Source organism: Falco punctatus, assembly GCF_963210335.1.
Source record: "Falco punctatus genome assembly, chromosome: 4".
Taxonomy (NCBI): Eukaryota; Metazoa; Chordata; class Aves; order Falconiformes; family Falconidae; genus Falco; species Falco punctatus.
The window spans coordinates 16,550,214-16,577,826 of NC_137583.1; the positions used below are offsets into that span (position 1 = coordinate 16,550,214).

General features: G+C 50.2%; 1 protein-coding gene across 3 annotated transcripts in view; it reads right to left on the reverse strand.

Annotated features, from left to right (window-relative positions):
• Positions 1-3,561: 3,561 nt before the first annotated feature.
• Positions 3,562-27,613, reverse strand: part of PRICKLE2 (prickle planar cell polarity protein 2) — a 116,371-nt gene continuing 92,319 nt past the window's right edge. For all 3 annotated transcript variants that reach the window (XM_080382777.1, XM_080382778.1, XM_080382779.1), the window contains 3 exons: positions 25,843-26,029; positions 22,659-23,522; positions 3,562-11,971 (listed from right to left, as the gene is read on the reverse strand). In XM_080382777.1, the coding sequence (XP_080238903.1) occupies positions 11,103-11,971; positions 22,659-23,522; positions 25,843-26,029 (1,920 nt within the window). In that variant the 3' untranslated portion in view covers positions 3,562-11,102. The remainder of the gene's footprint in view (positions 11,972-22,658; positions 23,523-25,842; positions 26,030-27,613) is intronic.

Below are 27,613 nucleotides of genomic sequence, written 5' to 3' on the forward strand. Positions count from 1 at the left end.
AAAGCTGCAGATAAATGGGGCAGAGCATCGAATGAAGTGACAGGAGACCTAATTATGGGATTGAAACTATAGGGCGAAATAGGTAAAAATCTCACAGGAACTTGGATCTCCTTGTATTTTTTGCAAGAACTTGAAATGTTCTTTCCTCTTTTCACCTGAGCCTTTTAGAAATCAGTACATTTTTAGCTGAATGTTCGAGACAAGGACCAAATGGCCTTGGCATTAAACAGTTTCAGTTGTCCAAGAACAGTTGGAGAGATGTTCACATTTCCCTCCTCACATTCAGGATTGGGTGGTTGACCTTGGAAATGTGAGTGAAGTCAAGAGAAACAGTTGGGGGTTTTCCCCACTTTTTCAAATTTGAGTTTGTAATCACCACCACCACATGTCCAATTGTACTTTCTACCATCTACCCACCTCACGTGCTTAATTTAAAAGGACAAAATTATGTAGTACCAGTATATGTCATGATTGCAGCAGTCAGTTCATCCTAGCTGCTTGCCCTGCCTGGGCAGGACGGGCCACATTTGCAGGGCTGTGTTTGCACGCTCAGTAGCAAGCGTTCACGCTTCTGCTCGAGTGCTTGCCCATCCCAGAGCCCAAACTTCCTTGTGCAAATGGCATTTGGCAGTGCAGGTGGGTCAGCCAGCCATAAACCTCAAAAAATTCAGGCTTCCGAAAGCCTGAGATGCATGAACCCACAATCCGAGGGGAGAAGTGGGGAAGCAGGTTAAGGTTGTGTTGAGCAGATGTCCCCACGCCTTGTGCTGTGCTGTGGCAGAAGAATCAGGAGTGTGTGCTCTGCAGGTGGGCAGAGGGCTGGGGATGCTGCGGGGCAGCGCGCTGCTGCTGGCTGGCAATTGGTTTGCTCAGCCCTTTGCTGGGAAAGTAACGGTAATGCATCAGTGAGAGGAAAATATTAGTTTGGGGGTATGTCGTCCACTCCCACTGTTCATGAGGATCTTAATTTCCCAAGGCACTATGAATAAATAGTGTGGCAATGTGGTTATCGGGACTATTAGATGAAAGCACATCAGGAGCTGATTTAGGTCTGGATATTCTGCCTATAATTTGATGTAGTGGCTACTAAGGAAATCCCCTCTTTGGATGACCATGCGTGCTGGTGGGTAGAGGGTATCACACTGGTCCTGGGATGTGCTTATCTTTAGGAAAGAGTTCTGGGGACCCTGGCTTCACATCGGTGAAAATTGATTACTGCCTTGTCATTCAGAGCTTGAGGGATATATTCATGCTATTACAATATGTTAGTTCCTCACTGTTTCTCATATAAATGACAGAGGCTGTGATGCAGAACTCTGTGTGTGTGCGCAGGAGAGGGAGAGCCTTGTGCTTCTGTAAATGAAAATCCATCTGCTTTCCGTGCTGGAGGTGGATGCTTAGTGCAGAGCAAGGGCTGCTTGCTTTGGGTTTTGCAGTGAGCAATGGTCAGTGAAGGTGTACAAGCTGCCTGCGCCAGGAATGAGAAACTTGCATTGACTTTTTGAGGACAGAGACGTGGCTCCTCCAGCAGCCCCCAGATCCTAAGGCTGCCCAAAGCAGCAGCTCAGGGTCCCCGGGAGATTCCCTCTGTCTCCACGGCAGTGCTTATTGCTGGTTCTGTGGGGAAGAGACCCAGGTGGGAACAGAGCGGTTCCAGACCCTTAAACCAACTTCTTTATTCCCAGGAAACCCAGAGACTTGAACCCCACTTTGATGCAAACAGACAGGGAACCTGCTGGTGGTGCTGGAGGAGATTCCAAGCAGTGCCAGCACATCCCAGTCCTCCCAGTCCTTGCCTGAGTGTGGAGGAGGGGGCAGAGCTGGAGGTGCAGTTCTGGTTGGTGGTTGCTCTTCAGTCTTCAGCTACTTCATCGGTAAGAAATGGGTGAGGGGGGATTTATTGGGAGAACTTTTTGCTTTCTCTGCCAAGAGCAGAGTGACAGCACCCCTTGCAGGGACCCGGGGGAACATTGCGAGCTCTCCAGCAGGTTGTTAAAAAATCATTTTCATTAGGAAGCAGAAGTCCTGCTGCTGAGAAAGATTGCTTCATGCGAGCAGATTTGGGCTTGCTAACCAGTGTTCCACTTCCAGCAAACCCAAGTCACATGCAGGATGCTCTGCTTGTCTTGCCAAAAGATGGGCCCCGGCCACACCAAGAGAAAAGTGTTCCTGTGGGCAGCACCCTTTTTGGTTTTACCATGAACAAACCCTCAGACTTCCAGGGTCTACATGCGCAGGGGCAATGGCACTGCTTTCTCTCTGGAGAGAGGACTTACCTCCTGGAGAGGACCCTGTGCCCGGGCATTGGGCACTTAGGGCATCCCTGCAAGCGTTTGATCGCAGAACCACGGTCACTGCCCCCAAGCCTTGGCACAAGCTCCTATTCAATTTTCTGTTAGTTTTGCCCATTGTTTAGCTTGTTTCATTCCTCATCCCAGTCTCCTCCTGTATGTGTGATTGAATTCAATACTTCTCACTGCCCAGTTATGGGGAACTGCGTTGAATTCTTTGATTTTAAAACTGTCACTTGTGAAAAACCCCCTGTGTTACATGTGGAAAGAAAATAAGAATTAAAACTTAATTGAAAGGAAGAATGGTTTTGAACAATTTTCATTTTACTCTTCATGTCTTTAAACTGCCTCAGTATTCTAGTAATAATTTTGGGTTGTTTTGACCTGAAAGAATCAAGGTATTTCTTTTCTGACAAGGCTGACAGATGCTTTGACTGATGCTAGGGAAAATCAGGTCTTACAGTCTAAGAAACGTTACAGCATCATTTGCATACAAAGAGGGACCTAGACAAGCACTTGAAAATTTCTTGCACTTGCAAATCCTGACACTTGAGACGAATAAAAGGAATTTTACTCCCTGAGCTCAGCAGATGCTCAGCAATAGACGTTCTCGTCAACATTAGTTTGAAACTCCAAATTATGAAAGTGATGCTGGGAGATTTTTGCCTTTCTTCCCAGGCCCCGCAACAGGCTCTCCTGACACTCTCCTGGCTGTTAACAAGCAAGGAGCATTAAAGGCAGCGATCTCTGGGGTTGCAATAAAGCCTCCGTGGGGAGTGCTGCTCGTTTGCTCCAGTTCTCTGTGCATCCAAAATCAACTCCCTCTCTTTGTATCTTTTGCCGTAAACGATTATGTTCATAAATATACAAAGATTTGCTTCCTCTGAGCAAAACCCTCCACTGTCACAACTGGGCCAGGTGGTGAAGTCAGGCATATTATGCCCATCATTGCAAATTTTGAAATAAACTGCTGGGAACCCACGTGTCAGGAGAGGAGCCTGCAGAACAGGGCAAGTGCCTCTTGCAAGAGATGCTCTGCTGCCCCAGCCCTGGGGCTTTTCCTCTTCTCCTTCTCGTTCTTCTCCTTCTTCTTCTCCTTTTTGTTCTTCTCCTTCTCCTTCTTCTCTTTCTTCTCCTTCTCCTCCTTCTCCTTTTTGTTCTTCTCCTTCTCCTTCTCCTTCTCCTTCTCCTTCTCCTTCTCCTTCTCCTTCTCCTTCTCCTTCTCCTTTTTGTTCTTCTCCTTCTTCTCCTTCTCCTTTTTGTTCTTCTCCTTCTTTTCCCTTTCCCTTTTCCTTTTTCCCTTTCCCTTCCAGGCTGGCAGCACCCACCAGGGCTGCGGGTGAGACCCTCCCAGGTAGGCGCCATGCCAGCACGCCCGGAGGGGCTCGCTGAGGGCTCCCCTCACTCACATATGCTGCTGCAATGGGGCTTGGCCTCCCCCGGCACTAAGAAATTGCCACTTCACCCATGTTGTACCCAAGGACAAAATTTTAATTTAACTCCTTGGTGGTGTGCGGAGCTGCAGGGGGGGCACAGGGCAGCATCACATCTGCTGACCTGAAATCTTGCAAATTTTGGCCCAAAGGATGAAGACTTTGCAGCAGCCCTCCCCAGCTCCCCATTCCTCCCCTGTAGCCATGTGAACGGTGTGTACTGTGACATGCAAATATTTCACTTAGCATTTTTTTTTTACAAGAATCTGTGAATTTAGCCAAACTTCCTAAATATTCATAAATGGCTCACCAGCCACATGAGCTGATGAAGGATGGAGCAGGCTGCTGGTGGTGGTGGTGGTGGAATTTGCTATTTTGAAGAGTCAGCACATAAATCATTCAGCAGCCCTCATCTGACCAGCTGCATTTACTGACGTGGGCTGGGAGCTCTGGAGGCTGCTGCCTCCCAACGCCGACCGCAAATTTTGCTGCTTTGGCTTTTGCTGGTAGGTCAAGGTGAGACCTGACCCAGGCAGATGGGGCAGGAGGAGGGAGAACTTCTCTGGAAGCATCCAGCCCAACAGCAGAAATCTCCATCAGGCCAATATATAATGACCTTTCCAGCAGACACTCTGCAGAGCCCTTGTGCATTGTGAATGAGCAGTAATAATTACAGAATTGCAGCATCTCCAGATGTTTTGTATATATTTCAGTCCTCATTTATTTGTTTTCTGTGCCGAGTTACTTGGGATACTGAAAATGTAAATAATGAATATGTGATGAGCAGCAAGAATGCATCTCTGCCCTGCCTCACTCTTCCAAAAAAGCTAATTAAGCCAACTACCAAAATAAAAACTGCTTGAGTCTGCTTCAGCATCAGCCATAAAAGAGTACTCATGAGCAAATAATTGACAATTAAGGCCTGACTTACAGAAAAAAAAGAGAAAGATAATCTTACATACAGCTGAATTGAGCTCTTTCAAGCAGCAAGGATCTAAGGGAGGGTTGTGTTGATAGGAAACAAGCTACGGCTGGGGCAGAGGCCCGAGCATGCTCACACCCAGGTGCCAACAAAACTGGCTTCAACCCTGAGCCAGAGCCACTGGTTTAAATTAGAGCTGTTTTGGCAGTCTCCTTCATCCGAGGTTTGTAAAAGCATCACTGTGGTGGAGGTTTGGAGATGGGGAAAGCGAGGCACAGAGCACAAGCAGGGCTGGCAGCTGAAGGGATTGCTGTGGCTGGGTTTATTAAAAGTCAGGGCATGTGCTAATATATACATTGCCTAATATACGCAGAGCTGGCTCAGGGCTAGCTTTCTGCTGGAGGTGATGTTGATATGGGATCCTAGTCCGGAGGACTGTATATTTGATTGTATGAATTATATATATGTGTGTGTATATATACACACATATATGTATGTGTGTGTATGTATATACTGTGATCTGATGTGTGCTCTTCAGAGTTTAATGTTTTATTTATACTGAATTAACTTGCTTCACAGGGCTTTGTTTATCCATTTTAATAAATCAGCTCTTTCAGCTAAATCTTGCCTTAAGAGCTGATCATATCCAGAGCCTCTAAGAGAGCAGCAGATATATAAATATTTGCTTTTACAACAGGAAAACTCTCCTGAGAATGCTTTAGCAAATGTCTGGGCTTGCCTAAAACAGGGAAGCTGGTAGTTTGCTGAGTTATTAATAAGAAGTGAAGAAGCAGGAAGGTAGAGCTGTAGATAAGGAGTCTTTGATCACTGAGGCATCAGTGTGCCATCAGGAAGCCTGCAAGCTGGCTTCCATCACTCCTCCCAGGTGAGGATGAAGCCCCGGGAGCAGATGAAGCTGATGCCATTACACGGAGGGAGGCACACAACACTGCAGTCCACTGTCCATGGGCAGAGGCAGCAGACAAAGAATGAAAGCTTTTTCTTTTTCTTTTTTTCTTTTTCTTCTTTTTTTCCACCCTACTCCCAAGTTCAGGTAGGCATTCTTGGCACTAGAGGTGACTATAATAGTGTTTTACTGTCTTGCTGTCTAAAAAATCTAGCCCTAGATGTCAAAGCTTCTTGTTTATTTTCTTTCTTTCAATACTGTAAAATATTGAAATAACTGTGGAAGATGGGAAGACCTTTCCGAAGGGAGACCCGGGTCAGTGGGACTCTCCAAAGCAAAACGTGCCTGTACGAAGAGCCCTCCGGCTGCAGAGCTGACGCCCTTCAACCAGCCGGTGTTTGTCTGTGGAAAAGAATGGAAAGGTGCAATCTCACAGTCAGGGAAGCTAAGGGAGCCGAACAAACCATGCTGATGCAACTCAGAAAATGGATACTGAAGGCGTCTGGGTTGGTGAATTTGTGTGTGGTGATGGCAGGGTGGGATAGGGGTGGCTGGTGGCTGCGGTTGCCCTGGATCTCCTGGCAGGGCAGTGGGCTTGGCAGCACCTCATGGGAGATGGAGAGGTGGGACCTGGTTAATGAGACTCCCACATTGGAGGCTGAATTAAGATCCAGTCCTTACAAGAGGAAAAAAAAAAAAAATTATTTGGTACAGTTTATAAATGTATGGATATGCCATGACTTGTTTTGGAAATGGGACCCAGCTCTCTGGAGACTTGTTCATGGCCTTTGGCACCCTTGGCCACCAACTCCCCTTTGTACTCAAACAGGAGCTGAATTCCTTAGTAGTTTTAAGGATCAAGGTTGAAAATGTGTTGCATAAAACAAAAAAGAATCTCTTTAAAATAAAGTCCTCTGAAATTGCTCTTAGCTAATGAGCTTCCCCTGGCTGTGGAGGATGGTCATTTAATAGGTGGCAGATAATCTCCTGGAGAATGAGGACAGCCTAGATTTCAAGAATAGCATAATTGTATGTAAATGCAAGGAAAAGGGATCATCTTTTTTTTTTTTTTTTAGCCTGAAAGAGCAAAGTTCATCAGATAACATGGCAGCTCCCAGCCTAGGAGCCCAGATTAGCTGGCAGCTGGGGAGGGGACCGGGGAGCCGGGGCAGCAGCGGCAGAGCAGTGCCAGGTTTGGTGCTGCACGGGCAGGTCTTTTTGGGGTATTAAATTGTGATGCTAAATGAATGCCTGTTTCTCAGCAGCCCTCAGCCTTCATCTAACTGCTGTCATTAACCAGACTGCCACCCACCCCTCTTCATGAGCAACAGGGTTTACAAAGAGCCACCAAGTGCTCGGGGCTCACATGCAGGCTGCTTGCACACGTGAGTGTGGCAGCGGTTTTGTAGCCAGAGCCACTTGGGCTGTTTGCAAATATGGGCTTATCTGCATATAACAAATAAAATATCAGGGTGCTTCTGATTATTTCTAATGTCATACTTCCTATTTTTGTGTCTTTCTTCAGAGGCTCTGCTCATCTGATTATAATTTATCTGCATGGGTTCAAGGCTATGTGGCTTTTGACTTCCCGAAAATCAATCCTCAATGTGCTGGAAGCTTTCCTGTGCAGCTCCAGTGGCTTTTGGACCAACGTGCTGCCCGTGCCGGGGCATTTGGGGTGTTGCAGGGGCCTTACCGAACCCCGGCATCCCGCTGGAGAGAGTGGGCATGAAGGATGCAATGGCCAAGCGTGCAATGCAGATGTTGGTTTTGCAATGGAGGTAACAGCTGCCGGGTACTCTGGACCAGCCTGTGGAGGTGATGCATGCTCCCAGCCCTGTTGCTAAAGGCAGCCTAATCCCCCATGCCTTGCAAAGCTGTGGTCAGCCCTGCAGGGCTAGGGTGGCCAGGGTGCCGCTAAAGGCAGCCCACCCTCTGGGGTCACACGGGGTGGGTCTTGACAAGAACTCTTTTTTGGGGAGGGAAAAAAAAAAAAGATTTTTTTCTTAATGGAGGAAAATTGTGGCAACAATAGATCTGATCAGATCTATTTATTTATTTATTATTTATTTATTTAAGCAACATTAACAGTGTGCCAGGCTGACTCTGGCAGCACAGCTGTCCCGGGCCACAGCAAAAAGCTTCCCACTCCCAAACAGTGACCCCAGAAATGTGCCTGGTTCCCCACCAGGAACTGGACTCACTGACTCTCATCCTGAGCTCAGGTGGTGTCACCTTTAATCGGTTCTTGGAGATGTGAAATGAAGTGGCTGTACATGTCCTCTGCTCCCACGGGGCGCTGGCACCCGCGTGCAGCGTGCGCAGAGAGGTAAACCAGCAGGGCCAGATGGCGATGGAGCAAAATTTTACAGACTTGTAGCTCCATCCCTCAGGCTCAGCAGGTTTGTCAGAAATGGTTAATCATACTCTAAATGGGCTAAGATAAAGAGAAAAAGCATTCTCTGTTTTCTTGGTGTGGTGGTTTTTTTGTGGGGGTGTTTTTTTGTTTGTTTTTTTTTTTTTAAACCATGTGTCTCTAGATACATAACCAAGTATGAGACTTCTGGAGCCCATATGAATAATAAAACAGGTTTGGAAGCTGCATCTACATTTATTGCTGAAATTTGTAGCAGCTCAGTATTTGCCAGCACTGTCTTTCTTACAAAATGTGATCTGAGACCTTTCTGTTGTGAAGGTGAAGGGCCTGACGGAGGGAAGCATCACCTGAGAGATACTGTTGTTTCCCCAATTTGTTGCCTGTCTGTTCTGATTCCAGCGCCGCATTAAAGCTGGGTTGCGGTGGTCTGCAGGGATGCAGAGATGCTCTGCGGCGAGAACTGGACTTTGAAGAGCTGCTTCCAGCAGCAAGAGCGTCCCATGCAGGGGGGCACTGGGCCCTGGATTTTGGTACAAAAATGCATGAGAAAAGGTACTTAAATTCTGCTGCAAGGAGTCTTTAAAGCTTGTTATGTTATTCCTGAGGAGAGGCAGCAAGCAGTTAAAGGGGAAAGGCTGGGGATTAGTTTTTTACCATTTGCCCAGCGATTCAGCCTCCTGCTGTACAAAGAGCAGCTCTGCTGCACCGGAGCTGACAGACAACATTCATTGTGCTTTTAATCACTGACAATGAATTAAATTGTACATGTTAAATGCCAGTTATATAAGAACCTGTAGTTACAGTGTCATACTTGTCACTGAAAGCAATAGCCCTACCAAACTTACCAGGTCTGTTTTGGAAAACATGCAAGGATCTGTGATCTTTCTAAGAAAAAAAGCTGTTATTTATAAATTACAGGTTGCATCTTCCCCAGCGTAAGCCAGAGGCCTGCCAGCGATTTTGGCTCAGCTGCGCTGACTTACACCAGGTGAAGATTTGGCTTTTTTCAAACCAAAAAATGGGTCCAGGTCAGCAACCCTGGGGAAGGTGTGTAGTGTGCAGGAGATTCTCCTCTGTCAGCTATCCCTGCCTGCTGAAGCCATGTCAGGGATGGGGCTGAGCTGGTTCTTGTGCTTTTTTTGCAAGACCAGCTAAATGAAAATGAAGTTTTCTAACAGTTAACCAACGCTCCTTAAGAGCAAAAAAACATACGCAAGACTCTTCCCTTTGGATGAATACTTCCATTTATTCCAACTGGAAAAAACATAATTTTTTTTAAATATACTTAAGTGTCATTTCTTTTTTTGTTTTTCTTTTTAAAGGAATAATAATTATCACATTGTCCTTTACAAACAACAAAAAAATTCCTAGCAATAGTCTGTGGTATGGAGACATCCATCTTCAAGATTTTTCTGCATCTGCTGCTTTGAGTAGGCAATGGGGCATCCCTGTGCGCACGCCAGGGTGCCGGCACCGTCCCTGCAGCGGGACCCTCGTCCCCAGGGTGCAGGGCAGGGGCTGGCTTGGCGGAGGCGCAGGGGCACCCTGAGATGCTGGCAGCACGTGGGGCGATGCAGCTGGTTTAGCCTCTCCGCCCTCCTGCGGCTCAAAGCCCAGCTTTGCCTTAACACCCTTAGGCGCTAACCCGCATCTTCGGGTGCCAAGAGCCCCTTTTGCAAACCTGCTCCTTGCTGGGAAGCACTGGGACAACCCGGCATTGGCTTGCAATCCTGCGGGGCATCCGCCTTGGCCGCCGGGATGCGCTGCGATGGCCGGACCCCAATGGTTTGAAGCATACAGAGAACAAACTCACATCCACCATAACACAACACAGCTGAGCCCTATTTATAGAACACTTGTGCCACGGCGAGGCTGCTGTGGGGCTGTCCTAGCTCTGCGGGCAGGGGCTGAGCCCCCCTGGGGGACCAGCCGCCCCGGCCACAAACAGCCTCGGAGGGGTGAGGGGGTCTCGCCAGGGCAGGATCAGGCCCACGGGAGCAGTTTGCAGTTGTTCTCTTACGTGTTAGGCAGTAGGCAATATTGAGACTTCCACTTGGTAATGAACAGCAGTTAACATAACCCAGGAGACTAGAGCACCATAAGACAAGTCTATATTCAAAACAACGTCATGCTGACATCACACAATTGCACCATTTACACTTTTATTTACTCCAAATAATAGTTCAATGTTTAGTAACTTCAGCGTTCTCTACAGAGGTGTAAAATTCCTTCTCCGGCTTTGGTCATTTACAACGTTGCAGACATTTGGTAGTTCTGTTGTTTCCTATTTAATAATAATAATAATAATCAAAAAAAAAGTCCCTTTTGCAGCTGTCGGGATTCCTGTATCTGACTGATGGAGCGTACCTGCAAATCACAGGCATGAGCAGACTTCAAAACGCCACCAAGGCCTCTTCAAGATTTCATGAATCAGAAAATGTTCTCTTTATTTACCAGGATCAAAACAAACAAAAAAACAGAAAAAAGGGTTAAAAAAAAAAAACCAACAAAAAAACCCTCAAAACAAATGACAATTCAAACTGTCACTGATATACTGAAGAAATCTGATAATGAAATGGAAAGGGTGGTCAAAAGTATGTTTGGTTAGCTCTGGCTGAAAACAATTCCGAATGCGCATGTATTTTCCCAGTGACTTCTAAGATATAGAAATTCCTCTGATATTACAAAATACAAAAATATTTTCTCCAAACTCGCATTTACATTGCATTTACAACAATCGTGGAAATAACTTAGGCTCCCATACTGTCCGAGAGACAAATTACCTACTGACATGGCTAATGGAAAACAAAAATGTGTTGGAAAGCAAAAGCTATCAGCAAACTGATGATGAGAGTTGACAGTGGTAACCAAAACGTACGGACAAACAGAACTCAAAAGGGTGGCAGTATCTGGGAGAAAGAGGAAAAACTACTGGGTAAATATTACAGGCTAAAGTGAACTTTGTTTTTTTCTTTTTCCTCCAAAGAAAGATGTGCAAAATATATTCACCGTGCCCAGGATCATGACTATTTATAGAAGCCAGTCTACAACCTCCTTACAAATCCCTACTCTTTAGGTCTTTTTTGTTACAATAAAAGCACTTACATGATCTAAAACAGTGCAAGTTTGTGAGTTAATTTACATTCTCCCAAGGTGCCTAGCAAGGATGCCATTAGGATATGATACAGTTTTTGCTCTTCTGTCTTTTCCGGCTGTGCAACTGTCCCCTGCCACCCAGTGTGGAAGACTTGGGCACGCTGTACGAGCCGTATTTGTGCAGGAGCTCCTCGCTGGTCACGTACCGGAGGCGGGTGGGTTGGGGAATTGGCTCCCCGAGGAAATAGCCCTCGTTGTCGGACTCCGAAGAGGATGAGCAGGTCGAGCACCAGTCGTATTCAGCGAAGTAGGGCCCCCACCTCTCGCCCAAGTGGTTCTGCAAGGCGAGATCTGACACCGTCCGGGGACAGTGGCCATAGACGTCCCTGCGGGGACCCTGCTCCACTGTCTCTCTGCAGCTCCTCTGGTGCATGAACTGGTCGTAGTCTTCCCTGGCTCGCAGCAAGGGTCTCTCCTTCAGCCGGCAGCACTGCTCACTGGCCAGGTGCAGGGCGTTATCCGACCGGGAACGGCGAGACCGCCGGGGCCGGTGCGGGCGGTAATGCCGGTCATCATCCCGCAGGTTAGTTCGCCGGCGCGTGCGCTCGCTCATGGGGGTGTGCCTCGAGCCCTCCTGCGCCCCCAGCTTGCCCCCGGGCACCCCGCTACCGTAGTCGAAGCTCTGGTGCATCTGCCCGTGCGACGGCCGCTCTCGGTACCCAAGGGGGCTGGCGAGGCCGTGCAGGTTCGGCTCCATGTCCTGGTACTGCTGCGCCGACAGCAGGCTGCGGACGGACTCGGCGCTGCGAAATTGCACGGAGGAGTTCAGGGTCCCCATGTTGCTCATCTTCTCCGAGACGTTCATGCCTGAGTCTTTGCTCAGGTCAGGCATCGAGAACCTGGAGAGATGCTCCTGGCGCTTGGCTCCACCATCTGCTGAGAGGCCTTTGCAGGGAAAGGGCAAAGGAAGGGGAAGGAAAAAAAAAAAAAAAAAGAGAGTTAAGGAGGAGAATTTTTTTGTCAGCTGAGATGCAGGGAGAAGGCTGGGTTTGGCCCAAGACTTGCTTTAAAAAATAACTTGGTGGTTTAGATGCTGTCCTGAAGAACCCTTTCAAGAGGATGATTTTTTTTTTTCTTTAAAGAGCAGGCAGTTCCTCCTTTGGGGAAATCACACCAATTTAAGGTGTTTTGAGTTGGACTCCAAGTTGCTTTTCACGACTTCCTTCCCCATATGTCTACACTGAGTGTAACTTGATAGGAATAACTAGTGATGCCAGTGAGAAATTATGCGTCAGAGGTAACCTGAGGCCTCCTGCATGCTGAGATAACTAGGGTGCCATGATCCGGCACCCACACCTTGTGCAACAACAAAATGTTTGGAAGGACTGAACAACGTCAGGGGCAGCTGAAAATGGGGCCACTGACTAATTCAGGCTCGTCACCATGCTGCACTCCACAGGTCCCCTGAATGTCACCCATGGTGGGGACTGAAGGCGCAGCCATGGCCATGTGCAGGCAGTCGGGTTTCCCAGGAGGCAAGGAAACACCTGAGGGTCTGCTGGAGCTCCCTGTAAGAGCTGTCCTGCTGCAGAAGAGTCAGGCTATCCCTGGCGAGCTGCACGTGGGCAGGAGCCAGGAACAGCAGCTCCAGCTTGATGGGCTGCCCTGCTTGGGAAGGTGGCCCACGGGGTCTCTCCCACGTGCCAGCCAGACCTGAGCTCCCGCAAGGTGCTTTCCTCCAGCCTAGAAAGCCTTCACCTGGCAGCAGAGAAGGGGGGTTTCTGCTCAACACCTGCCCATCAACAAGAAACTCAATGCGCTGCACACTGCCCTAGCCCTTGGCCTGTTTTATGGGTGTTTCCTGACTATTTTCTGACTATCTCCATGTTGGCTTGACAACTGGCAGCAGTCAGCGCTTGCATTGCAAGCTCAGGACAACATGTTTCGCAAGCTATTTCAAAGGAAATCCATTTCATCCCAAATCAAATGCAGAGTGTTTGCTTTGGCGCCCTTCTCCCCATCCCTCTCCGACAACCTCCCCATGCAGACCAAACGTGGAGAGCTGTGCACCATCAGCAGGATTTTCAACATGACGCACAGCCCTTATGCAATCGCTGAGAATTTATGACTTTGTAAATTAATTAAAAAAACCAACAACCCAACCCACAATTCAAGAATAAACTTCTTTTTGCCTTAACAAAAGCTGCTTACATTTCATCAAGAGCTCAGCTCCTTCGGCATTAACTGCTGCCTGCCAAACCTGAACAAGAACAAGGGCTGCTGTCACTAACCCTGCTCACGAGCTGCTTCAGGGTTTCTTTGGACTCAGCCTTAATAAGATCAACAGATCCTGCAAAGATGGGCAAGGTTTTCCAAATCTTCCACTCAGTGGCACTGGGGAGAGCTTTAGCACTTGAGTGCAAGCCGCCGCTGGGTCTCACATGGTTTGGCTTTGCTCCCCAAGTCCCAGCTGCTGCAGCCATTTCTCTCAGCTCTTTTGCTTTTCTGCTGTTAATGGGGATGTTTCTGGAGTTTATGATTACAGAGGAAGGTAAAGCAAAGGAGATCCCTGAACGCCGCAGGAAAAGGGAGAGGCTGGGTTAAAAAAAAAAAAAAAAAAAAAAAAAAAGGAAAAGCCATGCTTTGTTTTGAAAAGCACACACTTTTCAAACCAGCTTCATGCCTTTTTTTTTCCTAAGCCACACTGATCTAGAAGCGAACTAACCCAACCCTGCCCACTTCTCTTTGGAAACAGTCCTGCACAGGCTCCCCGTCCCCCCTGGGGACCTGCCTGCCCGTGCTCCCTGCTCCCGTTATGGGAGCGGGCAATTCCCAGCACGTGCCTCCTCCCCGCTGGAGCTGTGATCCCGGCCTTTGATCCCAGCGATGCCGTTTGGCACATCAGGCACTGCTCCCCATGTCCCTCCTGTGCCACCATGGAGGAGCCCAGCAGCTCCCCCGGGAGGGAAAAGCAACTCGGTAACATGCACAAAGACCTCCCGAAAAGCCAGAATAACAGCGGGATTGCCCGTGGAGCTGATCCGAACGTGAATCACGGCCGCTGACAGCCGAATGTGGCCTTCATCAGATCTGTCAGACAATAGCTGATGCCAAGGAAAATGAGCCCTCGGTGACATTTATGCAACCCTTCATTAAGAGAACTGGCGCAGCTCTGCAATAAGAACGAGCAACGGCAGCGCTGTGAGGGGAATACAGCTCCAAACACTGCAGGATGCTTCTGCGGCATCAGCAGATTGATTTTGGCAGCATCGTTGGAGAGGGGCCGACCTCATCCCGCCTCACAGGGGTAAGGGGCGAGCCAGTGCTTCGCCCCCCCTGCGCAGCCAGCCGCATCGAGTGGTACCCACAGCTCTCGGCTCCCCCACCACGGCCACCTCTCTCCTCCAGTCCTGCATCCAGCCAGAATAAAACCAAGCATCTCGGGACAGGTTCCAGAGACACGGAAAGAGCAAACCCCTACTCTCAAATTAAGACACACGTGCATCCTCCACATCACCGGCAGGAGTGCTGCATGCAGCTGCGGTGGCCGAGCGGGACGATGCGCGGTGAAACCTCTGTTTCTTTTTGCCAGGAGTAAAGCCAGCCATGATAAATGGGGCTCCCGGCTCCGGGAAAGGCAGAACCAGTGCTTCACAGGTTTACTTTATGCAGGATGGGGGGTTCCAGCCCCCTGCGCAGGCCTCCAGCAGACGCTGTGACTGCTTTTGTCTTTTCCCCTTCAAAGTGCTGGTCAGCCCAGGGGGCAGCAATTTCAGTGCAATACACGTATGGCTCATGCTCGGAGTGCAAGGTTTAATCAGTGATTATTAGGTCCAGGGGATGTTTCTGGCTGTTCATCCAGGCGGCCTGATTATAATTAAGCACACACATTTTAAGATCTTGAATTGCTGGGGAAATGTTGATTGTAAAAGGAATCCAGCACACTGCACGTACACACACCAGCATCGCCAGGGCACTCGGGGTGTGATGGAGCTCATGTTCAAGAGGCTGCAGCAAAGCCATCCCCAGACCCAACGGCTTCATTTCTGCATACGACACAATGGGAAACGTTCCTTGCTGAGGGCCAAATGCACCTTCCCAGGCCGATTTGGCAGGCTGCACGTGCACAAGCTTTTCTTTGGGAGCCACACCAGGGAGTGACCCAGCAAGCAGGGTGGCCAGGGGCCAGGAAAGCTTTGTTTTATCTGCTCACGGTGGCAGCAAACAATTTCTTCTGCTCCCTGAGGAGCAAAGCTGAGCTTTTATAGCATCACTGAAGACAACCGAGAGTTCCACATGACTCTGACAGTGCCCAGAGCAGTTACCAGGTCAACAATGCAACTTCTAACCCATGTGAACACAAAGGTGCCTCCAGGCTTAACTTTACATTTACACCAACGCAAGGTGTGAAGCATCATGAGCAGAGGTCAGGCTCAGATTAGGCTTTCGAAGCTCCCTAAATGCTCCTGTCCCTCTCCACAGAGCCACAAAACCCCAGCAAGGCATAGCGGGAGCGAGCCAGGAGTGCTTCACTGACTGCAGCGAGTTGGGAGGACAGCAATAACCATTTATCTAAAATATTTCATCTAGAAAATACAACCTAGGAATAAAGTTTGAAAGAACAGAGGTTGTTTAGTCTAGAGAAGAGAAGGCTGAAGGGGATATAATAACAGCCTTCAAATGTGGAAAAAAATGCTTGCAAAGAGGAGGGGAATGCATTATTCTCTAGGTCTGCTGACCTCTTACAAAGACAATTTCAGCTTGGAGAAGAGGAAAACTCTTCCTGTGCAACCTCAGCAGAAGACAGTTGGGGCAGGCTCCGGCACCAGAGCATCTCCTGGGCCCCAGAAAGTGGCAGATGCCCGGGCACACGCAGGGATGCTCCGGGTCTCCGTTCCCATGCTACCCTGGGTGGTGCAACCGTGGCACCGACCCTCCTCTCCTGCAGTCACTCCCCATTTCAGAGCTGCACCAGCGCATTGAGGCCCAATCTTCTTAAATTACCAGTATTTATTTACAGCCACTGCAGCTCCCTCTTAATGAAGTGTTTCATCTGGGAACACAGCTAATAACCCGTGCAAGCCCTAACCTGGAAGAAAGAGAACACGAGGGGAGACCCCACCACGCAGCAGTGGTATTTTTCTAACACGGAAACCTCAGAATCTGTTTCCCGAGGCCGTCCAGGGGCGCAGTAGCCCTGCCTCTGGCCCACAGCATGGGACAGTTGTTACCACATCCCCGAGCCCTTTCCAGGGGTGCAAACCCAGGTGTGATGTGCCGACCCCACCAGACTTCCCTTCTGCAAAACGATGCGCTCAGACCCTGAGCCCATCCATCAGCACCTGCCCTAGAGGCTCTTGCACTGGAAGAGGAGAGATGGCACCTGCTGCCACCAGCGTGGTGCACGGGCCGGTGGCTGTCCCACGGCCAGATTGCAGCCAGCACCATAGCACACGTGGACACGGCAGGTTACTTTGCTGCCGTTCTCCACTGCATGGGGCTGCCAGGCTCAATATTTCACCCTGGAGCCTTGGAAACACACGCTTTTCAGATGAGCACAAGTGAAAGCTGTAGCTTGGCTGCGGGCATTCGATATAGAACTCCAGCTGGCTACGGTGCCAGGAACACAAAGCAGGTTTTTGATTAACACTAAAGTTTGCTAAGAACATGCTGTACCACCCCCTCTGAAGTCCTTCCCCACCCCTATTATGAACCATGTTTATCCCATAAACATTGCCAAGGGAAATAACAACAGAATAAGCAAAGCAACGGCACAAAGATATTCCTCGTGAGCATCACCTCTACAACCTTGCCACAACAAACCACTCGGAGGTGCTTAAATCTCACCGTGTGCTTTGCTAAACCGGGGCTGCAAGTTGCATTAGTTATGAATTATTAAACGAGTCGGCAAATGACAGCAAAGGGCCCACAGAGAGCACGTACGCTGGGTGCAAGGCTGGGAACGAAGTCCCCAGTGAGGGGCAGCAGCTCCCAGCCCCCATTAAATTAAACTCCCCGCGAAGCTGGGCTAACACAGCAGCTAACATCCCACTGCAGAGACAGCATCGCCTGCTCCACCCTGGCTGGGGAATGCAAAAACGCTCTGGTTTAGGATATTGCAGACAAACAGGGCTGTGCTGATGTTTGCTTCTTGCCTTTACATTTATCATAGTGTACACATACACCTGTGCATCGCAGCCCTCGCCACCTGAGCCCCATATGGGTGCCTGCCTGCACCAAAACCCCGCGCCCAGCCCCGACAGGCTGTTGAAATGCAGCTATACAGGCGCAGGAGGGGACGGTACCGCATCTCTTGTGTCCAGCCCCCCATGCCAGAGCCTTCTCTCTCTCATAGCACCAAGCAGGCACATCCTCACCTCCCCTGAAACAGGGTTTATTTCAAGTTCAACCCTGAGAACTAAAAAGGAACTTCAGGAGAAACAGCCTGCCCAGGGCTTTGTTTATAGCTCAGCTTCGTCTCACTTCTGAGCGACCTCAGGGTGTGCAGAAATAAAGCAGAACCCTTCTATAAGTGGAAACCATGGAAAGTAAACAATTTGGGGGAAAGCAGAGTGCTCACCGTCCTGACAGCCTCCCATGGTGTGTCCCCCCAGGCCATCCCACGGGTGTCACAGCCCGTTTCCCATGCGATCAGTCCCTCCATCCTGATCACTCGAGGAAGCCCCTACACACGGGTGCTGCCTGAGAAAGGGGTTGGATTTTCACCAGAAGCACCCCTGTAACCCCTGTGTCGGCGCCTCCAGCGCCTGCGCTCTCCCAGGGTGGCCGGCACGCTGGGTTGGGGGCGAGATGCTATTGCTTCCCCCAACATCTCCTTCCAGAAATCCATTTCGGCTCTGCCTCTGGTTTGGTTGTTACCCCACGGCTTTGGCACGCCCATGCATGAGACAGAAGGGGTGGAAGTCTGCACGTGGCTGGCCCCCACGGTAAGCCCACCAAACCTCCCATGGCTGAGCAGCAAAAGGTGGGTGAGGGAGAGAAAAAAAACTCCTGGCAGTTTTACAGTGTTTTGGCATTGGCCCCTTGGGATGGAAAACCTCTGTCTTCGCATGCTGGGTTTCAAAATGACCCAGCTTGGACTGGGAAATGTTACATCTGTGATTCAAAATTGCAAAAATCTCCCCAGGGATCCCATCTTCTGACTTGGAGTAGTTTTATGCTGCCCGTGTCTGTGGGAAAGAGGGTGGTAGGAGCGCATGGGAGAGGTGGGAGCCTCCTTTTTCTTAGAAAAAGTCAGGAATGGCCAATGTGTTATTTTCTGACTTGCATAACTCAGCTGAAGCGCCCGGGGCAGCTGCCCTCTCCAGCCCAGGGGGCCAAGGAACACCTGTGGGATGCAGCGCCACTGGGGACATGGGTATGGGCACCAGCCCCCAGCCCCCTCGCCCTCCCACTGCTATCCCTGCGGCTGTTCCGGAGCTGCTCCCAAGCCCTCGGTGCAGAAGAGACTGGGCCATTGAATGCTTCTCCAGAAAATATAGCCCTGCCCCTCAGAAAAAGGGCTCTTCCTTCTCCCCCTGGCTGCACCCCACCTTTCAGCTCCTCCTCAGGCAGACGAAGAAGAGGGGACTAGAAGCAGATGATGCCATCGGGTCACTCTGCAACTCAGACGTGCAGGGATCAGTGCTGACTGACCCATGTGCATATCCATAGTTTTTTTCTCTCTGCTTTCTGGGTATATCACAGTTGTCTAGTCCTGGAAAAACAAGCTGTGGGAGGCCTTCGGAGAGGAGAAACGTGTGCCATACATGTGACAGCCCATTCCACCCTGTAATGGCACCAGCTTAACTTCTTGTTTTCCTGGGTTTATGCCTGTGACAGACAAGGCTGCTACCTTCACCCAAGCTCAGTTGCTGAAGGAATACTTGAAATCTATTTCTCCTTTTGCATACAAGAGCATCACCGTTCAACACGCCTCCTACCTCCAAAGCACGTCAGCTCTCTGCAAGCTGCACACAAAGACACTGTTCCCAGAGAATAATGTTTAGCCCGCAGGTACTTTCTTAAGTGGGCTATTTGACCAGCTGGCATTTTGTGGAAATGACTGCTTGGAATCAGCAGAGATCAGCTCTTGATTTCTAATTCAGCTGCTAGGCACGTACAGTGCCTGCAAATTTTAGAGGGCAACACAAGCACAGGCAGAGCAAGGCAGAGCACAAGCACTGGGAGCAGGGCTGTGATGGACCAAGTATCTTCTGGGAAGTGATTAACCTCTGGTAGGACCAGGCTCCTCCTCATGAGAAAAGCTTTCTGGACAAACTCCATCTTAGTCTGGTCCTGATTGCTTAATGAAAGGTCCTACGGGGTAAACATTGCTACAGCATTCACTGTTTTGTATTGTTCCTAATGCCATAAAAAAAAAAAAAAAAAAGGCAAAAGCAGCCAAAGGAAAGAAAAAAGGAAAGATAATACAAAATCAGCAAAAATGAGCTCTCCCTTGGAAAATGTGCTGGAAAATGTGTTTTGCTCTCTGCCTCTCCATCTAACAGCCACGTTGGGCAGGAGAAGGACCCACTCTCCAAGAAGCTGTAGTGGATTGGAGTCTGTTGTAGCCTTCAGTTGACGGCAGACAGATGAATTCCGACAGAAATGTGGGAAAAAAGGAGAGATGCCCTGTAGCAGCAGGGAACTCTGCCCTTTGCCAGTGGACGCGTTTAAATCACATCAGCACTTGTGGCAACTACACAAGCACAAACCGGAGGACAGCAGAGACCCTCCCGTCTAATCTGAACCCTGAAACAGAGCGGGAGGGTCACAGCTACCTCTGCAATTCAAGTGTGCTGGTGCACTGCGAGCCATGGTGAGACAGCAGAGCACAGCCGAGCATTTTAAGGGCAAGTGCCCAGCATTAACAGTGTCCCATCTCTTTACTAACTTGCAAGGAACTGTCTTTGAAGAGATCAAGTAGAGCCTGGCTGGTAAGGTGAAAACCTGGGGTCTTGCAGGAGACTGGGAGTCACCATAGATCTTGTCCCACCCAGTGGGTGACCCCTGACCCAGCACCGAACGCGTTACAGATATCCTAGGGACAATCTCTCCTTACAGGAGGCAGCCCTCTGGCCAGAGGACAGGGACTACCGCTGCACACCCCGTGAGTTATCTGCTTCCACCAGCGTCTCCAGCTAATTAGTAGTTAGATTCTAATAGAAACATCACAGCAAAATCTGCTGCCAGGGAGGGACCAGCTTTTAACATGTGCTCTGCAGGGCAGGGACTGTTTGCCCTTCAGCTCCCTATAAAAAAAAGGAACGTTTTCAGCAAAGCCATAAAATGTTAGATGGATGCGGTGTTAATTATTTCACTTTATAAGGTGGAGCAACTGTGCAGCATCGGTAGCTCAAAGGGACCTTGTATGTGGATGCCTGGAAGCCTCTTGCAAAGCAGAGCCTGGGGCACACGGGGTGGAGGGCACAGGGTGAGCCGGACCCCTGGGCTGCATTGTGGGGGACTTCATGGCAGTGCTTGCTGGGCAGCTTGCTCGGCCCCGGCAGGGAGTGTGGGGACAGAAAAAGCCAGGCAGTGAGCTGCTGTGTCCTGACACCTCCTGCCCAAAAACCTGCTCTGCCATAGACCTCAGCCAGGTCACCAAATCTCCCCGTCCTCAAAACACTGCCAATTAAATGGGATCATAATTGTGACCTCCATAATTGCGCAGGGTCCTGGGGGACCTGCCTGTTACTGCTGCAGTGCCTCCCAGCTCAAGATGAGCCAGGTCCCAGAGCAAAGAAAATTATTAGAATCTTACACATTAATAAAAATGTTATCACCTTACTCTGCAGAGAAACTGCTTAAATTCATTGCAAGCCCCATCATGCTGAGCATCTGCTCCAGAAAGCAGGAAAGAAGCGAGTCCCTAAGGCAGGCACTACACGTAAGGGAATTCATATTTTGGCTGCATATGTAGGATGGATGCCTGTGGAAAGTCTCCCTCCCAGCGTTTTAAAAATGGGCTTCTAAAACGAAAGATAGAATGATTTTCACTCTAATACGAAGGCCTTGCCATGTTTCCCGTCTCTTGACCTGTATCCCTGATAACTTGTTACACTTCAGCTCCAAAGCATGCAACAGCTCCTCTAATACTCAGAGATTGCTCATCTGAACTCTGTGTTGCTCAAGACTCTCTGTACTGATGGGGTTTACACAATATGAGTTTTCAGACACATGAGTGGCTTTGGAAATGTGGAGCTTTACTTAGGGAAATTTTGTTTTGGAGAGCAATTCCCAACTCCCTCGCCATTTCCCATCTATTTTTCCTCTGTGTATACACGAGGCTGTTTGAGCAGAACCCTCTCCAGCTCATTAGCTTCTCCTCTCCCGCCTTGCTTTGCCACTGGCCAGGTAGGGAGATCCTGGCTGAACACAGAGATCATCTCACATTTTGGCACGGGGCTGGCAGCTTCCCTAAACAAACACACTGAAACCCAGGAGCAAGGCGAGGAGGCACGGGTGTAGCAGAGCAAACCTGTCCATCCAGGTGGGGCAGAGCACCGAGATCGGGCTCAGGGGTGCTCAGATCTGCGGGGTCTGGCAATGCTCGCTGGCGCATCCCCACCACCTGGTACCAGCATCCCATGGGGGGCCCTTGGGACAGGGTACCACACACTCCCCAGGCTGCTCGCTGCATTGCCACTGACAGCAAGACAGACGTTTTGCAGGAGATGGGTGCAGGACCTGCCCAAATCCAAGCAATGCTTGGCTGGAACAGAGAAAAGCTGGGGGAGAGGCAAAGAAAAATCAAGGCAGTGTCTCTGGCAAGCAAACCAGGCTCAGTGTTTTCCTTTCCAAGAAGTTTTCCGCCGAGGGGCTCGGAAGAAAGTGATAGCTGTGCCAGACGAGCGCAGCTGTCCAATAAAGCAAACTACAGCAGGAGGGGGTGCACAGGGGACTGAGCCCCCCCAGTGCTGAGCTGCGGACCACAGCCCTGCTGCAGACACGTCCGTGCATGCACACCCATCCCTGCAGCCGCAGAATGAAACCCAAATATGTTCGGGGTGAGAAGACTGAGAAATACTACCCTGGGATGTGTTCATGAGAAATGGGCTCAGCCTGACGGGACAAGCATCTTGCCTGGCTTTTCCCTGCAGTTTCTACCAGGGGATTGAGGAAGAGGGGAAACAGAGCCATGTGTAAATGGGGAGGAATTGCTTTTAACTAGTCACATGCTCAAGGACTGCGTGACATGCAAACGGGGTTAACTGGGCCTATTTCAAAGCATTTAAAAATATTTTTAGCCTGCAAGAGCAGCTGACAGCAGTCCTTCAAGCACTGAAGGCTGGAATCAGCCTCTGTGTTAGCAGCTGGCCTTGATTTTTCTCCCCTCTTCACAAAAGGGAGGATTAAAGAGCCTGAAAACATTTGTTTTGAGCTACAAAGAAAGGCCAGTCATCTACAAAGCCCTGCATTTAGTAAACAAGCAAGCAAAGCGAGAGGGGGCTGCTGGGCACACTGCAGCCAGGCAGGCAAGCCCAGGGTACCGCACGGCCGTCCCCAAGCTGCCCGTCACCCCCGTAATGGGAAGACACCCATCATGGCACTGACCCACACAAGGGACCCCATCGGATGGAGGAGGTCCTGGGGTGGTGGCAAGGTGACAGGAGCGGAGGTGACGTACCTGTTGCATTGGAGAGCGCGAGGGACTCCATGGAGCCACGGGGAGTCTGCTCGGTGGGTGTCAGGTCCTCTGTGAACTTGAGGGCATTGATGGGGTGCCGGGTGCGGCACTGCGGTGTCGGCATCCCACCTTCCTCTTCCTCTTCGTACTTGGGGACTTTGAGACTTCCTCTGGTCTCAGGGAAGCTCTGGTTGGACATGTCACTGTAGCTTTCCTGTGAGCGAAGTCTCCCTGAGTAATAGTCCTCTCTGCAGTCCTGGATGAAGCTGCCACCATGGCTCTTCATCGCCAGCGAGGAGCTCCTCTTTGGGTTGCTGAAATGTTTCGCCCATAAATCCGGCTGCGAGCTCGGGACCTGGCTGGGGTTATAGGAGGTCCTTATGTTGCACTGGCTGAGAAGCTGCAGAGGGCTTTGGGATTGACTTTGCTCCATTTTGCTCCCGTAGTGATAGAGCTCGTCCCGGCTCCTCCACAAGTGGTCCCTGTTGAGGCTCGGCGTCTGGCTGGCCAGGCTCAGCAAATCCATCTGCAGGGACAGCGGGTCCACGTCAGTGGAGAGGCGGTTGGAGGTGACCTGCAACTGGTTGCATGGGCTGCGTGCCCCCTCCTCGCCCTTCCCCTTGTTCTTGCCGATCTTGGCACTGCGGCGGGACTCCTTGGCTCGTGCGCTCTGGAAAGCAGAGTCGGAGGAGTCGGAGCCGTTGGGGTCATCGCCAACGCTGCAAGCCCTGGAGCAGAAGATCTGCCCCTGCTTGGGCAGGAAGGGCCGTCCCAGCAGAGACTTCTTGCACTGCGCGCAGCAGAAGCAGGTCTCAGTGGCGTGCCAGTGCTGGCCGTCATACGTCATCTGGCCCTGGTCAATACCTTGAGGGGGAAGATGCACAGGGTCACACTCAGCCTGCCTACATCACTTCACACTGCACTTAACGCACGCAGCCCCTACGAGCGACACGCACCCAGGCTTGCTCTTGAAAGCCCTTCAGCAGGGTTGCTCCAGTGTGTGAAGTTAAGCCCATTTCTAATTCCTTGCAGGCTGCAGGTCTTTGCTCGGGAGTTACTCAATGCTGGGAAAGGCAGCAGGACTGAGCCTCAAGCTATTTTGTATTAAATGGGGATATTTCCGATCATAAAGCAAAGGAATGCAAGAAGTTCTCCATAAAGTCCTTGAAGTCAAAGCAATAGTATGCTGCCTATTTAAAAAAAAACAAAAAAGCCTCCAGCTGAACCATAATGAGGAATTTGTGCTGCCTTGGTTAAGTATGTAACAGAGAAGATGACAGCCCTGTCCCTCGCTGCTACTGCGGCCCCATCCTAACTTTATTTTGGCTGCTGGGGCCCCTTTTCCAAAAGGAAGCGGAAAGAGCCGGCCTCAGGGATCTGAGTGCACACCCTTGCCTTGCAGCCAGCCACATTTGGGGTAGCCCCCGCCAGCCCACCCCGGGCTAAATAAAGGAGTTGATGGAGATACTCTGTCCCCTGCCAGCAAAACCCTGGGGAGCACACGCCTGCTGCATGCACAGCACTCTTGGTCAGAGCCGTAAGCAAAGCTCCTGAGGTTTCAATTATAACATTTATTCACTTGTTTAAGCTGTTGTTCATGGCAAAAGCCCCCGTTACCTGAGAAACTGCTGTGCACAGCGTGGGCTGGCCGGCACGGCGGGGTGCTGCACCGCACGTGTGCACAGCGCGTGTTTGCACACCCGCCGCAGCGTGCCGCTGGGGGGGCCGAATGCTGCCGGGTAATTTGCAAATGAACAGTACGTTAACAGTCCGTTTTATTCCCAGCTAAATTTGGTTTAGCGTAATTGTTTTTTCTTCCTCCGTTATAATGAGCGGAATGCTTTTATACAGGCTGGAGCGCTAGGCTTGTGGACAAAAGAGAGACAAGACGATGGGTGGGATTTTATCAGCTCCTCTTCCAACCCAATGAAGCCATGTCACAGAGCAAGGAGCACAGTCTCCTTACTCCATCCTCGGCTACCCAACCCAAGCTGTACAAGTCTTAAGCACAGGCTCACCTTTGATTTACGTGGCTCTTAAGCACAACACTCGGTGACTACTATAAGCAACTTGCAGCAAAATGGCTGCAGTCCCTCCTTTGCTAGAAATGTGCAGATATGCACCAAAACAGGCATTTTGCCCCAAAAACCTGACAGTCAGCAGGCTCCAGCCAGGCGGACGGAGGGGAGGACAGCAGATGGGGGAAGCATGAGAGAAGAGCGTGTGCGAGAAGCATTAACAGCTGCTTCTTCACCGCTCTGCAGCTGAGCTTTTGGGAAGGATGTGCTGCAGGTCACAGCAAACATGTCCTCCAAGTGCTTCACTGAAGCCCTGAGTTTTCCTCCCCCCGGGCCATCTGGCCACTGCACGAGAGCAAAACGGTTGGGTTTTTTCCTCTCCCTGCAGCCCATGAAACGCTGGAACACGTGAGCTCACCTCCATGGACAAAGGAAGGGCTGCCCGCGGGCCCGCGAGCAAATGCTCAGTCAAGTGGCAAACGGGACCAGGGCGAGCAGTGAGGCGGCTTCCCAGCCCACCCCGCTCCCCACCCCCCGAGCACTGGGGGCACAGCTAGCCCCCAGAACAAAGTATATTTTATATTGTTGTTCTAGGAACAGTTCTCGACTGATGCATTATTTCTTTTTTGTCCGAGAACATCTATCTGTGTGTTGATTAAAAAAGGCAAACAGAAACAATAATGATGCCTAAAGAACAAGCATCTTTCTTGTCAGTAGCCCATTAACTCATGCCATCCTTTGGCACGTTTGGCTGGGAAAAATCTGAGAGTCAAAGAGCCAGCCTGCTTACAGAAAAATGAGATTTAGAGGGGAAAAAAATGTGCATTATATTAGGACAGAGAAAGCTTTCACTAGTTGCAACAGCTCCAAAGGTTGCTTTCTGACAGTCCTTCCCTCTCTGACCCCAAAAAGGGATAAGCAGTGGGTTACCCAAACAAATTACTGTGCTAGCTCCTTGGTGGCGATGCAAGAGGGGCACGAGTCTCTTTGGATGCCCCAGGGCTGAAGCAGACCCCAGCCGCAGGCAGTCCTGCTCACAGCCCAGGTTGTTGTCAAAGGCTTAATGCAAGAGCCCTCGCTGCCAGAAATGACCTTGCAAGCAGAGGTTTGCCCCGCTCCCACCCAGCCCCGCGCTCGCCCCAGGGCTGGGGGACGGTGGCACGTACCGATGTGCTGGGCGCAGGTGTCGCAGTACTCGGCGTAGAGGGACTCAAAGCAGCTGCAGCAGTACGGCCTGCCATCCTTCATGATGTACCTCTGCCCTCCCAGCACCGTCTCGCATTCAAAGCAGCAGAAGTGCTTCATGTGCCAGTGCCGCCCTTCGGCCTCGGTGCATTCGTCGGCAAAAATGATCTGGGTGGGGGAGACAAACACGGAGCAGAGTCGGTCAGAAAGGGGATCTGGGATGTGGGCACCAACCTTCGTTCTCCTGCCCGTGCATGACAGCTCTGACCTTTTGTTCATGCCACCTCCAAATTTTACAGCTACTTCCCCTCCCTGTTCTGCACAGGGAAACTCCCATGGCTCGGCTCAGCTCAGGGGCACCCATCGCTTCTCAGGGAAACCCATTAAAATGCAAATACCTCAGGACCATGCCAGTGCACGGACTACAAAGCGTTAAGGCAGAGCTCGCAGTAACGTGCTCCTAAGCACATCCATCAGCAGGAGGGGTCGATCAGGGTAATAAACACCCTTATATACAGCCTATTGATCCGGCGGACTATTGAAGAACACTTACTAAAACACATTTATCTGTCTCTGAAACAGGGACCTGAGTACAAAGGGTGAGCAGAAACACAAGTGGCAGCACTCTGGAGGGGAGAGAAACGGAGCTAACTAGCTCCTCACCATCACCTCTACCCCAGCCTGTGTGCTTATAAAAATGATTGCAGTCGTTATACTAGCGAGGAAACTGAGGCACAGAGGGCTGCTAAGGGTGGGCTGGTGAAGCGGCCATCTCAAATGTTTTCAGCACATGCTTTCTTGCTTCCCATCCCCACCCCTGTGCTTCCCATCCCCACCCCATCTCCACTCCCAAAGCCAAGCCAGAGGAGCAAGCAGTGCCCAGCTCTTCTCCCTGGCTCTCTGCCCTGGCACAGGTCACACCAAAAGCTTTTTCTCTGCAGTTCCTCTTACCCCTGAGTTACCCTTTCTCAAAATTAGCGACGGATATTCCAGGGGAAGAAATGCATGTTAAAGACGGAGCTGAATGAAAGACTTACATGAGAATTTGCAGGGATAAAAAGTACATGAAAAAAAAATTACCCAGCCTACGCCACAAGGAAATAAGGCCAGTTGAATAGTTAGGAGTTGTTTTTTTACTGGTAACGTTACAAATCTAATTGGATACATACGTCAATGTTCCTTATATTTGAAGTGCATATAGCCTTGGATATTTACTATTACACGCTTGCATAGATGGGACATGGTATTTTATAGTACATATGGTTTTCCACACTATGGTTTTCATAACTTTAAAAGCCAGAACAATTTCCTTCACCAGCCTTTTAAACAGAGATTGACACTTGAGAAACGCTCTGAGGCGACTCTGTAGTTTTCTGTATTCGTTTTGTATTCCATTTGTTCAGCTTCCTATAGCCCGTTAATCGCCTCTCTCAGAGCCTATTTCAGCTCAGCGTGTACCCAGACACTACCGCCTTGTAGGAAATACAGCAGCCATCCACCAGAGGCTTCTTCTGGGGGAAGAGAGGGGAAGGGAGGACCACCACACACAGCTGGACTAAAATCACACAGCACGGGGGCTGCGCTGTTGCTGCAAACACTCATGGATGTTTCAGCTCCCTCAGCTCCTTGCGTGTAGCTGCAAATTGGTCTCAGAACAGTCCCAGGCAGGCTGCAACTAAAAATCCCCGAGACGCTCACCTGAAACCTCAGGCAAAGCTTGCATGAACCCTTGGCAAACCTCAACCATCGTAT